At 38.0% G+C, this 15356-nt stretch overlaps 1 protein-coding gene and 1 long non-coding RNA gene across 2 annotated transcripts in view; both read left to right on the forward strand.

Moving 5' to 3' along the window:
* Positions 1 to 15354, forward strand: part of LOC136265413 (rab-like protein 6) — a 22917-nt gene extending 7563 nt beyond the window's left edge. Inside the window, exons 5-18 of the mRNA XM_066060260.1 lie at positions 39 to 130; positions 399 to 462; positions 510 to 586; positions 978 to 1083; positions 7177 to 7224; positions 9679 to 9734; positions 9781 to 9923; positions 10064 to 10219; positions 11079 to 11220; positions 12059 to 12237; positions 13601 to 14034; positions 14390 to 14436; positions 14548 to 14593; positions 15135 to 15354. Of these exons, the coding sequence (XP_065916332.1) occupies positions 39 to 130; positions 399 to 462; positions 510 to 586; positions 978 to 1083; positions 7177 to 7224; positions 9679 to 9734; positions 9781 to 9923; positions 10064 to 10219; positions 11079 to 11220; positions 12059 to 12237; positions 13601 to 14034; positions 14390 to 14436; positions 14548 to 14593; positions 15135 to 15278 (1734 nt within the window). The 3' untranslated portion in view covers positions 15279 to 15354. The remainder of the gene's footprint in view (positions 1 to 38; positions 131 to 398; positions 463 to 509; positions 587 to 977; positions 1084 to 7176; positions 7225 to 9678; positions 9735 to 9780; positions 9924 to 10063; positions 10220 to 11078; positions 11221 to 12058; positions 12238 to 13600; positions 14035 to 14389; positions 14437 to 14547; positions 14594 to 15134) is intronic.
* LOC136265427 (uncharacterized) lies at positions 1096 to 7140 on the forward strand. Its single transcript, XR_010705505.1, has 3 exons — positions 1096 to 2691; positions 2757 to 3539; positions 3590 to 7140. It is a non-coding gene; the product is annotated as an uncharacterized lncRNA (long non-coding RNA).
* Positions 15355 to 15356: the final 2 nt, after the last annotated feature.

The raw sequence follows: 15356 nt of genomic DNA on the forward strand, positions 1-15356 counted from the left end.
CACACGTCACTTTGTGTGTCACTCACTACCCTACGCAGACTCCAGCTGATCAACCATTGGATGCTCAATTCCTTGATGTGTACAAGGGTACTCATGGAGTGATCTTTATGTTTGACATGACCAAACAATGGTATATCACTTAATATACTGTAATGTGTTGAACTGTAATGTGTTGAGTGTAATTCAGTGTGTGTGTGTGTGTGTATTTATAAAGATTTGTGTCATCATCCATTACAAAAATTTTAATCCGTATCGTCTGTCCGTGCGCCCACCAAATATATTGCACATCATCAAGCGTATTGCAACTGTCTTGGATTGTGTGTGTACTGTGTCACTGCACACACCAGTCACATGATTCATTGTAGTAGTACTAACTTGTGATGCTGTCTGTCTTGTAGGACGTACCAGTATGTGACTCGCGAATTACCTCTAGTTCCATACCACATTCCGATAGTAGTGATGGTAAGACCGATCTCCATACTCCATGTTACAACAACACTGTTGTGTAGGGTAACTTCAGGGATATGGGAGAACACCGAGTAGTGACTACCCTTGAGGTTATGAACTTTGTGGAGTTTTTGGAGAGGTAAGTGTGTAGCTATAGTTATAATACTAGTAGCTATGATGGGTTGCCTATTAGGTTACAATATGTGTTAGTTAGAAGAATCTTGTCATTGCTGGATGTTTAAAGCTATTGTCTAAGATGGGGCTACTGACCAGTTTACAACCTGTGGTCTCACCTGTGGGTTACTGTATAAACATTAGCTAAACCAAAGTAAAGTAGCTGTTCTTAGGTTTCTTTCTAATACCAGACAGACATCATTGGTATTGTCATCTGAGGAGCTCTAAATTTTTCTAATAGGTCTCCCTATAGGATAAAGTTAGCTGAAAATCTCTCAGCAGTGAATGTCTGTAGCTCTTACCTACTAATGACATACAATTTTGGATAGTCTGGTATAATAATTTTGTTCCCACAGACCAGAGGGGTCAGCTGATGTCAAATACGCAGAGTGCTCCATGAAGGACGGGTTTGGACTGAAGTACTTACACAGATTCTTCAGTATTCCATTCCTACACTTACAGGTCAGTGCATGTACACACACTATTGACATCCGTACTACTACCTGTGGTGTGTGTTATCAAGTGAAGGGATAGATACTGTAATGACTGGTGTTTGTTCATCGGTAATTACAACTGGTAACACTGAGATATTATGGGTAGCCTATCATGATCAATTACTGTATAGATGGGATTTTAAACCAGGTGTGCGTCCATAGCTGGCCAAAGGCTGACGCTTACTGAAATTGTTTTCCAAAAAGGTGTGTGTATGTATGTATATTTGTTTGTCTTTCCGCACCCACGTGGGAAAAACAGCCTTTATGTGAGAAATATAGGTCATATAGAACCTTTGTTAAACTTTTGGGCAGGTAAGCTTCAGTACGTGCCAGTTGGTACAGGCCTTTTCCAAAGACACCAAATTACTCAAATAGCTGAAAAACAACACAACTGGCCTCCTAGGCTACTGAGTATAATGAATTCCTTCAAGTTGAAACATACCTGTACAGGTGTACATACCCAAATGAAAATTAAGAGCAGGTTTGAGGCTTTGCCTGGAGAATTTGCGTAAGAAAACGCTGTAGACAAATTTATAAAACAGTTGAAAATATAATTCTATGGTTTTTATATTGTTTTTTTTTTTAGGTACACTTCCTTAGCTGTGCGTAGCAACGTAATTACAGAATTAGGAATATTTCATCAATACGAAATACAAATTACTGCGATTGAATTGATAATTTTGTATGTTGCAACAAAACAAAATATTAGTTTAGTAAATTTAATTCCAATTAGGTTTGTTTGCTGCATGGCTCCTGGTTTTTAGAAGTAGCACATCAACTTGTTTTGAAAAGATGTAACTTTTGGAAATTTAATATAACTTCCATGGCATTTTAGCATGAAAACAGTCAAATTGTTAGGTATTCCAATATACTTGCAGGCAATGCAAATTATGGAAAGTTAATACAGTGGAACCTCAGTTATCTGAATCCCTTGTGACCAGGGGTGGTCCGTAAGTCTGAAAAGTCCATATCTCTGAAACTGTGTATAAACAACCTTAAAATAGCATAAAGAAGATTTGAAATATCAGTTGTATTGAGCTACCCCAATAGAACATGTACAGTCACTACTCTAATAGAGCAGTCATTTCTGTAGTTTGGGTAAAGGGACAATGTGACGGAAGGAAGCCGTTTAAAGTCTACAAGCAACAGGAACCACGTAACCATAACAAATGACATAATTATTGCACATTATTTTTATTGTGTGACACAAAATGGCATCGTCATCCTCAGCTGTGGACTTCACTTAAAATTTGTGGCAGGATAATTCACAGGACAGGCTGGAAGGAACAGAGGAGGGTCTAGATGAATCCGACAAAGAGACTTTTGATGTAACTCGTGTAATACGCCAGTACGATTCCAAGCGCCATTTTATTATTGATCCAGGGTTGTTAGTGCAAGTCTACTTGCCGGGAGATGTCCCTGCAAGACACGTGGTATTTTGTGTACAGATCGCTGCACATGCAAATCGTGAGCAGGTTCCTTCAAGAACCGTGAAGGGAGCGGTGAAACTGCAAGTGGCAGGAGCTGGGGTACATCGAATGCCCAAATGGTTCGGGACAATCATCAGCGTGTGATAGTAAGTTCTTCTTTTTGCTAATAAGCTTTTACGAACTTGTTGGTACACTTTCCACTCGACAACAGGAGCTCCTTGTCGCTGCAGGATCGAGGCAGGGTAGGACTGGCACTTGCCATGTTGCCTGTGGTCAGCAGGACCAATCATCACAAGATGAGCCATCACAAACCAGTCCACCAGGTCAGGAACAAAGGCCTCAAGTGTGGCAAATGTCGTCATGTGGATAACCCTGTGGAACGAGTTTGTTGCAAGCTGTTGATATGTGTAACCACAACAGAGACCTTTCATGATGTTGTGCTGAACCGCCATAGATGGTGATGACTACATGGGAGAAGATCCCACATTTTCTCCAGCCAGTTATTGTAAAGCTACCTATCAACAGTACATGCTTTATTCTCATGGTTATTTGGTTGTACCATCCTGTGTGATTTGGAGGGTGTGAGATCAATATCCTGCACCAGGCAGTGTCTACTTGGGCTTCAGACCCTAGTCATGTACACATGTAGAACTATTGTTGTAGTTATAAAAGTTCTAGAAATAACACTGTAATAAACATGACCTTTGTCATTGGCTGTAACATTGTATTGATTGAATGCGTGTGAGATGAGTTTCATGTGTAGTACTCTTCTGCTTCATATTGAAATTAGATGTCTTGGACCACTCCAATCATTAGATCAGGGATGTATTAGTATTGCTTGGCTTTATAAAACTTTCACAACATTAGTCTGTTTACGGTATCTTCTGTGGTACTGATAGGCCTCAGTCTCTGAATGTTGCCTTATTGCTCTGTTATAACCAACAGATACAAACTATGTAACACTGGCTGCTGTGATGGATGACTTGAGGCTGAGGTAAGGCATACAATTTAATATTCACTGAATTTATCAGACATTGCACACAGATGAGCAAGTTATTACACCTGAATTGTGTGAAGTATTTCAATGACTTCATCCACGTCTTATCCATCAGTAGTTTTTGGTTTTTGGAGAAGTACATAGTGAGCATTACCACGGACAAAGTAGTCCACTTGTACACCGTTGACAGTAGGTGGCTCAGGTAATGTGTCATGCTCACATTCTCCTCCATACCAGTGATGGAAGTTACACACATGGTGAAGGACACCTCTCCATCTCTCCTGGTTAAAGATAATATAGTGGGTGGTTGTCATTTCACCATATAACTAGTAGTACAACAGTACATACACACAGATACACTCGATTGTTGTTGTCCACATTTTCTATAGCAGAACCATGCAGTAATAATTTATGATGTTCTGACTCCACAGTGAGATTTTGTGCATCCCTCTAAGTTTTCCAGCCTGTGTAATGAATCAAAGTTAAAGCTAACCCTCATATTACATTAGTTAGAACCTTTTTCAACAATTGGGCTCTGTGCCAAATGTCAATTAAATGATGCATTGTAGGGTGGTCATCAGATACATCAGTGACAGTGTAAGTACTTATGAAAGCTCTCCAACTTCTGTAGCTTACAAAGCATCTTTGTTACAGAAGTAGATACATCTGTTGTGATTTCTACTATTGAGACCTTATCCTAGTGCTCTTGATGCACCTTCTCGTTCCATGTTGGGCAACTTGTTCTGGATCTCTCTCTGTTATCTACTGTCTCACTGTGGACGATGGTATTAGATGACACATCCATCAGTGAGTAGGTGCAAAATTTGACATATTTTCCAGGAGAGTCACATCGCCCATCACCCGTTACCACCACATTCATGCCAGAATACTTCTCAATCACTTGCTCCTTTCCAAACAAACGGAATCTCCATTATATACTGTTGATAATATCAATGAGCAAAACTAACCATCTTATCGTCATAAAATTTCTGAATGACAGGGAATAAAACCAGTGTGAAGAATGTACTTGGTGAAATGTACTTTAACTCCAAGAAGTGACAAAACTGAAGAATTTTATAACAGTTATTTCCACTGAAAAGAAGTGCTGAGGAGAATGCCATGTTGCTCTTGTAATGCCAGGCTCTTGCTATTCATCTTTATCATGGATACCTTGCTCTCACATTGATTACTTTCATCATCATCATCATCACTATGTACATACAACAATTAATTAATAATTGATACCTTGACACATCATCGTCATCACATAATAGTGTCCTTTCAGCCTCAGCACACATCAATGAAGTTAATTGCTCACTAAAGTGATGTACATTATATGCTTACAGTAAATCTTCAAAGTATGAAAATTTACCCATTAGTGTAATTATCATCATCACTGACTATATATCATCATATTTTGAGACGTATGGATGTATGTGAACACAGTATAACAGTTACAGCATACACACTATAGAGGCACCAATCTGATATAGCTAGCCTCATATTGTAGCAACCTCTTAAACACAAGTCCACCTCATTTTCCCAATAGTATACTTCATGGCCTGCGTACATGACTTACCCAAAGATATGCTGTCCACAGCTACTTCCTCTTTGAAGTGTATTAGGTCTAACCAGAGTTGAAAAACAAACAGGAATCAACTGGTCCACAATTACTGAGGAACTATGTAGTCTATAAAATAAAGGACAGTAGATGAAGAGTTAATTAAGTACATGCATTTCAGACATACAATTCTTGATCTTGTCCATCAGAAATTGGACCATTACTGAACATTTCATATGTTGAAGTACTACAGCAAAATACACAAGGGCTTCCAAAGAATCATCGACCCAGCGAAGGCAGATGGTAAGCTGCTCGCGATTTGACACATCAACACATTCGTCTGCCATGATTGAAAAGTACTTGGCACTCTATACTGAAGCAATTGACTCTAACATACTTGATGACATCAGTTGAATTAATTCATTCTGAATGTCAGGGCTCAGATACTTGTCACCCTTTTTATCCAACCATCTACTCATTTCATTACTGTTGTGAGCCTGAAGCTTACAAAGCTGAATAAAATTACTCCCTTCCTCGTAATGACCACGTAGTGCTATGCCTTGACATCCTAAATACTGTATGTTTTGCAAAATTTTCAAAAAACATTTTCGATTGAATGCTTTGTTGTGAGCATGAACACTACTTAACGATCAGCAACAGTTTTTGGAAGCTCTACTATTACTTGAGGAGATTCCAAATGGCATTTGCTCTGCTCGTGTCGACGAAAGCAATTGGTTGCGTCTTCCAGTTCATAAACCCTTTAGAAATAAATGCGACATCCTTGCATTTTGACCTCAGTAAAGCTTTCTGCTCAGCTTTAGCACAAATAGCACAAACTACAGTATCATTACCTTCGTCATAATGGAGCCAAGTCCAAGTGTTGAACCAACAGGGTTGAAACGACTTTCTTATCGGCTGTGTCTGTCCAAAAGTACGTTTAGGAAAGTTAAATCATCTAGGCTGGTGTGGCTTTTCAGGAAATTGTGTTGACGAAGTATCCATTAATCATGTGTTCGTACCAACCATATATTCACTTGCGCACGATTTTTCACATTCTATTGTTTTGGTAGAGATAGCTAGAAAGTGGTAAGGCTATAGCCTGACCAGCCAGTGCGGCTGCTACGCCCCTGTAACACCATGGAAATACTCTAATAGAACATACACTAACTGTCATAATGTTACAATTAGATTTTTAAGAGTCAATACAGTAATTATTATCAGTCTTGATTACAATGTATTCACATTGTCCATCTCAACAAAAACCCGTCTAGTTCACAGAACTTCCAATTTCTTTTTATTTTCTCAGCATTATCTGTATTGTTCGAGGAATGGTTCACCAAAATTTCAGTCAATTATGGTGAGTAGTTTTGGAATTACAGTGCTAGATAGTAGGAAGAGCAAGGAAATTGATCCATACAGTGACTATACTAAAAATAAACTATACAGGTGCTTACATTTGCAGCCATAACTTCTGTTTGGATTAGTCTACAGAGTTTGGATTTAGCTTACAGTGTTCACCATGGGTTGGAAGATTGACCAAGGTTGAGTTTTCGCCCAGCAGTTACTTGCACATAGGCACATGAAGGTAAAGAAACTGCAACTATTTTGTTTATGTCTACCACATTGCACGTGACACACAAACCATTACAGAAATTAAACAAAACTCGCCATGAGTAGGTGAATAAGATGGTGTATAGGTTTAATTGATTTGAGTCTTCCTTCTCTGAGTAATGGCTCGATTAACACTTGCATAAAATTTTTCGTAACACGCGTAATTTCACCAATTTTTTTTAATTTTTTTTTTCTCAAAATGCATGCTTGTGTGAACTAGACGGGTTTTCGCTGAAATGGTCACAAATGTGTTGTGAAATACAATTTCATGATTGCTCCATGCCTTTACTTTCATTGAGAAAATGTGTATTGGAACTTTCTTGATTCTGTGAAACTTCCATAAAAGGGTATAAAAGTTGTTATTTTGTTATGTTATAATTGTTGTTATTATGATGATCATTTTAATTCGTTTTAGCTAATGATTTCTATTTTCAGTATGTGTTATGTATTATCCATATATAGCAAGAGTCGTTACTACGGCAACTTCAAGTGAACAGAGAATTACTAGTGGTGAGTATAACTCAGTAATACACATATACTGTACTGTCATAATTAACAGCAGAGACTACTACATTGTGTTTCTATTAATAACAAAACAAACTATACACATACATAGGCGGCTCCAGGATATTTGGTGACTGGTTTCTGATCAAGAGCATAGCTAGATTTTTGGTGAAGACCGAGAAAGGTAACTACCTGCTGCCCTCCACTAACTATATCACTGATAAAGTACATAAAAATCCCCACATAGCTTGCTACACTGCTGCTCTGAATACTGTGACTGCTTTATTAGGGTGATTGACTGCTCTATTAGAGTATCTTGATCTGAACATGACCGGTTTCCAGAAACCTCAGAAACCCTTCCTTGGAGTTGCCCCTGACATATTAGACTAACACATAATAGTTTTAGTGACGTTAGTAACATGTTCTCAAGTATTATTAGTTTGATAGTCTTTATGTTGACCATGCACAACCAACCATTGACATGTTGTGAATTTTGTGCTAATGACAAGTTTACATTTCAGCTATGCTGTCTGTAGGGAGCAGTTATCTTCAGTCACCTAATGTAGTTATGACAATATGTATTGACTGCAGGTACCTGGTCTAATGTATTTCGCAGACTAGGCTTGCAGGCTGGACTCATGAACTGCAGCTTCTTGACAATAATTGAGGTGTTTTCTATCTGAAGACACCATTATCAAGCTTAAACTGTTGGTACTGTTTTTCCTTACAAGTCACGAAGGTTGCGTGTGCACTAAATTATTAGAATATTTTAAAAGTATGACAGTAGTTGAGCTATATAGTTTTGTAGGGTGGCATGGCTATTCCTACATGGTCTAGCCATAATTATAGTGAATATGCATCAGCCTGCAAAATTGGTATATAACTTACTATTAGATATTGAGTAGACAGGAGGCATGAGACTGTAGCTATCCAATTACTGGCTCATCACTAGCTAAAGTCTAACCATTAGTGCTAAATACTGGAACAACTAAGAAATAAATCTTGTACTACAACAATAGCCTCTATCACTAACGGTACACACAAGTACACACGAGAGTACGCATGCTTTGTGAAATTAGTGCACATGCGACCTTAGTGATTTGTAAGGAAGAACAATACCAGCAGTTGATGCTTGATAATGTGTCTCCAACATTCCAAGAGATGGATAATCCCTGGATTATTGTTAAGAAGCTTTTCCAGCTCAGTCCGTGAGTCCAGTCCATGAAGTACATTAGATCCAGGTACCTTCAGGCGCGCGCCTGGTTTACTGAAAATGTTTTCGTAAAAACGTGTGTGTGTGTGTGTGTACCTATCTATTTACCTATCTATGTTTGTCCGTACGCACCCACGTGAGCAAAATCGTTAAATAATGGTAAAAGCAGCTTTTACGTAAAAAGTAAAAGCGAAATGAAGTCTGTATTAAACTTCTGCACAGGTGATCTTTGCTCTGAGGTGGTTTCTTTTTGGCAGACTGAAATACGGGTGTGGTGACTTTTGTGAACTACCTTCCCTTTGAGGTTTTCAGGCGTTTAACAACTGAAAAACAATGGTGCAAGCCTTGTACACTACCAGGAATAGCCTATCGTTTCGAGTTGAAAGGGGGCGTATCCCTTACATATGCGAACGAAAATAAAGAGTAGCTTTGAGGCTTTGTCAAGAGAATTTGTGGGAAAAAACACGTTAGTCAAACTATAAAACAGTTTAGAAGATACTTCTGTGCGTAATATGTTGGTAAATGTGGTTTGTTTAACAAGCGCATCCTTAGCAGTGCATAGCAACGCAATTGAACGAATTACGGAAATTTCATGAATTACAAAATACGAGAATTAGCTAATAATATTATTGCACAATCCAAAACTACCCTATTGTAAAATAGTAATACATAGTTGGTTAATTCATAGTAGCATATACTATCTATGGTTAATTCCAGATGAGTTAGCTAGCTGCATGGCACCTGTTTTTTAGAAGTAGCACAACATCAACTTGTTTCTATTGTTTCTATAATGGACACTTTGGGACCAAAAATATTTGGCCTATTATTTGCAATAAAGAGGTTGTCCACTTTTAGTATGGACCGAAATATTTGTCTTTGTTATGGAGGATTTGCTGTTGTGTCCTAGCTAATTCGGAGAGTTTATTTGAGATGTATAAAACTAATTGTTTTGTCATATTTTCGTGGGTTAAGGTACTACTATAACCTTTCACCCATCTACCTATCCTTTGCATATCAATTTATCCCATATAAAATTGTTAGTCAAGACTCGTGGTTGTAGCTCGCATGGCTGAGAAAGTTGAAAGTGTAGAGTTTGTTGGCTCACATGCAAGTATTGGCACACATATATTCGTGAATGTTATTTTATTTCAAGAAACCTGATGTGCCCGCCTGCACTCCTTATTGAACATGTTTGTAGATGTATGGTTGTGTATTGGATGATGGGCTATATTTTATGTTATTTTCAGAGTACAATGGAAGAGTTGGCAGTTGATGAGAATTCAGAAGATCAGAATTATCAGCTGTGAGTATCTAGTAGTCACTATTAAGAGACTGACTTGTCTTGTCAGCTTTAAGGATGCCATTGATCTGAAGCAACATCAACGAGAGAAGAGATTAGCTGAAGAGAAAGCAGCAGCAGAAGCAGCATCATCATCAGAGAATGCAGACACCACAACAAACAACATGGAAGAGGAATCTACTGATAGTAAAAGTGAGTAACATCTGATATGTCATGTTATCTTACTGGAATGTACCTGTCAATTAGCTGTTAACACTTGTAACAACAATGTGTTGATATTGTTGGCTCACCAGTCACAAATTTTGTCAACATGTTAACATGTTCTCCTCTAGCACTGGTAGGTAAAGCAAATAGTGGACGAAATATGGAGACAGTTGTGTCTCAAGAGTCTCCTGCTACAAGAAAGAGTTCTTTCAAAGAGAAATTGTCTCAGAAGTTTTCTAGTAAGAAGACATCACCAATAATGGCTAAGAAGGAGCAGAAGCCAGGTTTGTCTGCATACTGTCTGTGTGTGTGTGTGCATGCATGCGTGTGTGTGTGGTGTCTACTCTATCTGTATCATACAGTATGATTAGTACTGTATAGTAGGGATCATGGAGGTTTGGGCTTTAGTGCTCAAAATATCACTCAAAAAACTAGTCTCACTTTTGCCTTCATAACAGCTTGTGTAACAAAGCCTATAAATGTCTTCAAAGAAACCCCAACCATTTTTTTTTGAAATTTTCTGATTTCCTGACTGACTGAAACCTCCAGCCAAGCATTACTATGTGGTGCAGGCTTGATTTATTTACTGTTTGACATCACTTCAGCCCGAAACACACCTTCTTTTTACCAACCACAACAGTACTAGTATAGCTGCAGGTATAGATGACCTCTCTTGTTTCATTACTTTTTTTTATCTGTGATCCCTACTCAGATAAAATTCCCTCACACCTGTGTATGTATTTGTGCGTGTGTTTACAGGGAAGGGGGAGGCTATCTGTAGTGTGTATATCTTAGTCAATACATGAATACATGGGTTTGTAGTATGTGATTGTGTGTTTAGTATACTATACTTGTTATCATTCTATACTGATTTGTTATGTCATGTGATCCCAAGTGATGATTAACAGTCTAGTTCCAATTGGTTGACTAGGGAATCAAAGTGTTAAAAGTAACGTGCTTGAAAGATCAGTAGCCTTAAAGTTTAAACTAGCGCCGTCCACTTAGCATGAAACATTTCATTGGTTATTTTTCTATTCATGTGATATTTTTGTATTTGGCCCACGTGGACAACCAACCTGAAATAGACTATATGATCATCTCATCTCTTGCCTGTTGTGATCATGTGATCCTGTTGTTATGTAGTAACTGTAGCTAAGGCAACGACCAAGTCGAGCAAGGCTGCTGTCACGGATATTGACAATTTTGTTCCTGATGAAGAAATGGATAACAACTTCTTAGCAGAAGATGGAAATGAAGAACACAACAAGTTGTATGAGAAAGAGACGTGAGTTATACATCTCCTGTAATTAAACCTGCATAGTCCGGAAAACTGGATTAAAACTTAATAATAAATACGTGTGCCTTACACAAAGTGCTGTAACTTTCGAAGCATTCGTGGTTATGCAATTTACTTGTGATGTAACAAGGCAGTAAAATGACACCTAGGGTTTTACGGTGAGGCCAGAACTAACCATGTAAATAACTTTTTGGTAAGGAAACTCGCAAGCCCTTTACATACCTTTATAAAATGATCCTGTATCACCTTGCGACAAGCTCCATTAAAATTTCTATCAGGCCATGTACGACTCACATAAGTATACCCACAATCAAAATGAATTTTGAAACACTAACATGACTTGCTGTTGTTAATCGCTTCATAACAAGTAAGCCACTGTAGTTACAGTGTTCATTTAACCTTCTCCAAGTAGCCCAGTGAATGGACTTTTGATCAACGTCTACTTTTAGGCTATAAGAATTAAGTTCCCCACCTGGTGTCACCATGTGTGTCTATATTGTGTAAGCCAAAAATTCTTTGTGGGTTTAATGGTTAAACAATTATATCAACTTAACCTGTGTATGTCACATTAACCCCTGTACCTGGACAAACCATGTGATTGTTTATAACTAGTTACACGCTCAGACACTTTGATGGTTAACATACCATAGTTAAGTGTTTTGTGAGGTTAGGATAGTTTACACAACAATAATGGCCAGTGTTAGCAAGTTGACAAAGAATGTTTATTTGAACAATTTGTGGTCATCTTTAATGTACTGTGGTTGAGTATGATGCAATCTTCCCACACTGATGTTATCAGAGTAGTTGTCATGGTGATGTGTTACAGTGATAGTGATGATAGTGAGGATAATCCTCTAGTAGCTGCTGATGAGGATATTGACAGTAGTGATGAGGAACAACAACAACAGCCGAAACAACAAATCAAAACTGTTGAGCCTGTACAATCTTCAGGTGATAGTGATGCAGAGGAGAAACAGGAAACAATTGAGACGAAACCGAAACAAGGTACGTAGAGTTTTGGTGAAACAAAATGGTGAACCTTACCTCCTTAATAAGATAATGTGTAGTTTATGACACTATTGGTAGGACCACCACATCACAATAGCCATGTCAAATACACTGTAGATCAAAAAATTTAGGCTATTAATTATGACCGGATCTGTGAAAACCCGACACAATAGCACATTTTTATTATAATATTTATAATCTACTTAGCCAAGTGTATGATCTGGTGAAGTTTCAGCCTCATATGCCAGTAACTTTTGGAGTTACAGCTCTACAAAGTAGCAGCAACAGGAAATTTGATTTGTACAGGGAGTATAGGAAAAATAAATTATAGCTCCTGTGGTGCCTGCTTTTAGAAATAGCACAACATCAACTTGTTACCATTAGATCCTTTCTTCTCAAAGAGTGAATCTGTAAACTTTTTATAAATAATATGTACATAAGTATTTTACCCTTTGTTTAACACTACAAAATACAGGTTTTACAGATCCTGTGGTAATTAAGTAACCTAACTCATTGTAGTACCCACATAGCTCTTATAGTCATAATAATAGGAGGCCCTTTATGATATATATGTGTGTGCGTGCGTGCGTGCGTGCGTGCGTGCGTGCGTGCGTGCGTGCGTGCGTGCGTGCGTGCGTGCGTGCGTGTGACTGGATCTACGAAAAAGGGACATAATCACGCAAGCCTAAATTTACAGTATAAAGCATTGAATAGATTGGGTGAAATACTTACGTATCATTCCATAAATTTTTTAAACCGCTCTTTCTTAGTGAAGGAAGGGACTAACAATAAAACCCTGGATATCATCTTATTCGCCTGCTCAAGGAAAATCTTTATTCCGTTGCAGTAGACCGAAGGTACGTAAGTTATGAGCATTTGTTTACGTCTTGTCAAAGCGATCGTACGCAATCGATTTTTCTTCACAAATTTTGCCTTTGTATGCGATGAAGAAGGGTGAGTAAAGGAAAAACTTACCCAGTAATTGATTCCCCTGTTCGTAGCAAACATGATGGTGAAAATTGTAGCCCCGTACCTCTATCCGTTGGTAAGTTATAACAGTTATGTAAGCGACTGTAATTTATTTTCCCTTTACTTGCTGTACAAATCAATTTTTCTGTTGTTGCTACTTTGTAGGGCTGTAACTCCCAAAGTTATTGGTAAATGATGCTGAAACTTTTCCAGTGGGTACACTTGGCTAAGTAGATTATAAATATTTAATAAACAGGAATTCGAAAAAAATGCGATTCTGTCCTGTTTTTGAGATCCAGTCACATACAGGGTGTATACTAAATTGTTTGGTACATCATGTATGTTATATTTTTGCTGAATGATAAGCAAACAGTATTCACATCATTAATAGAACAAAAAACTCCACCGACCCCCGTCAAGCCAGCCTCTACACGACCAACACTTTTATCAGCTAAGTCAGTAGAGCTCACAGAGAGCAGTAGTGAGGAAGATGATGAAGCAGAAAGATTGGTTCAAAAGAAACCAGCAACTAAACCAGCTAAAACAAGTGCCCCTCCAACCCAGAAATCTTCAGGCCTCATGTTACAGCACTCAATCCCCACTACCAGTAAACCAGAGGTGAAAAAGACAACAGAAGATACCACAGCTACTGAAGTTAAGGAGGAGAAAAAGAAGAAGAAAAGTTCACAAAAGAAGAAGAAGCAAAAAGAGGAAAAGGATGACACTACGATACTACCAGCTGTGGCCACAACTACAACAACAAGTGATCCATTCTCATCCTCTTTACTTGATGCCTGGCTGGATTCTCCTTCTGGTGATTCTTTGGTAAGTGTGTGTGATGTTTGATAGTTGTAGTTATTATTATTATTATTATTTGTTAATTGGTACAAGGAAGACAAAGTCTTATAAAACCAATCTCAAATACATCTAAATAAAATCAAACCGGCGGTCATACAAAAATACATCTAATTTAGTCTTAAAGATCCATACATTAGGTGCAGATACAATTTCGTGGGGTAAGGTGTTCCAATCATTGACGATTCTCTGTGAAAAACTATGACCTCTAATAGCAGTGTTGAAGCGATTTTTGTACCATTTGATTGGGTGGGGCTGGTAGTAGTGTTTGTTGGTTACTCTGATGATCTATGTATATCTGTATACACAATATCCACCCATGCAGACTCCTGTCCTGAAGCCGACTACTGCCGCTGAGAGTAGTAAGAAAAAGTAAGCTGGTATATCAGGAAGTGTCGTTATCATATTACACTGTTAACAGTTAACGTTGTACTTGTAGTATATATTTATTACGTAGTTACGATTATCGTCTTTTGTTGCTAGGGTTACGGTGGATGATGATGATGAGCCTGGTGATGCTACTGAAGAGGTGTGGTGTTTGTCTTGAGACACAGTAGATCTAGATCTGTGTGCATTCAGAAGTGTGAATTTCATACTAATAGCATGGCACCTATCATACAGACTGCAGAGTACAGTCATATGTGGTGGTTTAAGTGTACCCATCAAATTGTTATTATTGACTAGGATTTCCCTCGTGTCTGTAGGGTCTAGATAATATTATTGGACTAATACAGATTAATCATGACACATAAACTTCATAGTATTATTGGTTTCTCGTGTCACTGCTTTCATTGCCACATCAAAAACAGTTTTTGTGCTACTGATAGTGAATGTGTAGCTATTAAGCTAGTCTGTAAATTAGTTACTAGCTAGAGTATACTTTAATAGTTGTATTCTTGGTCATGTGAGCTGTGTAATTCAGCTATTTAGTGTAAAATTTTGATTCGTCTGCCATGTTGTAATTGTGAGCATTGATAGATAATGGGTTATCATTTTAAAACAAATCTGATTCAGCAATAATGGCTGCTTCTCTTACAAGTTTATTTGTTCCATATTTTCTAATCCAACAGAAGAAGAAACACAGGCACAAGAGACATAAACACAAACACAAGCACTCAGAGGGTAGCAGTGGAGAGAAGAAGAAGCACCGGCACAAGGCACCTAGCACAGAGAGCTCAGAACCACATGGAAACGATTATGTGGCACTGTTGTAATTGTTTGAATTTGGTTCATGTTATGTCATTTTATGTTTCATTGTGTTTTTTTTTATGTCATACGATGTAATGGTGATC

Source organism: Dysidea avara, chromosome 9 (assembly GCF_963678975.1).
Source record: "Dysidea avara chromosome 9, odDysAvar1.4, whole genome shotgun sequence".
Taxonomy (NCBI): Eukaryota; Metazoa; Porifera; class Demospongiae; order Dictyoceratida; family Dysideidae; genus Dysidea; species Dysidea avara.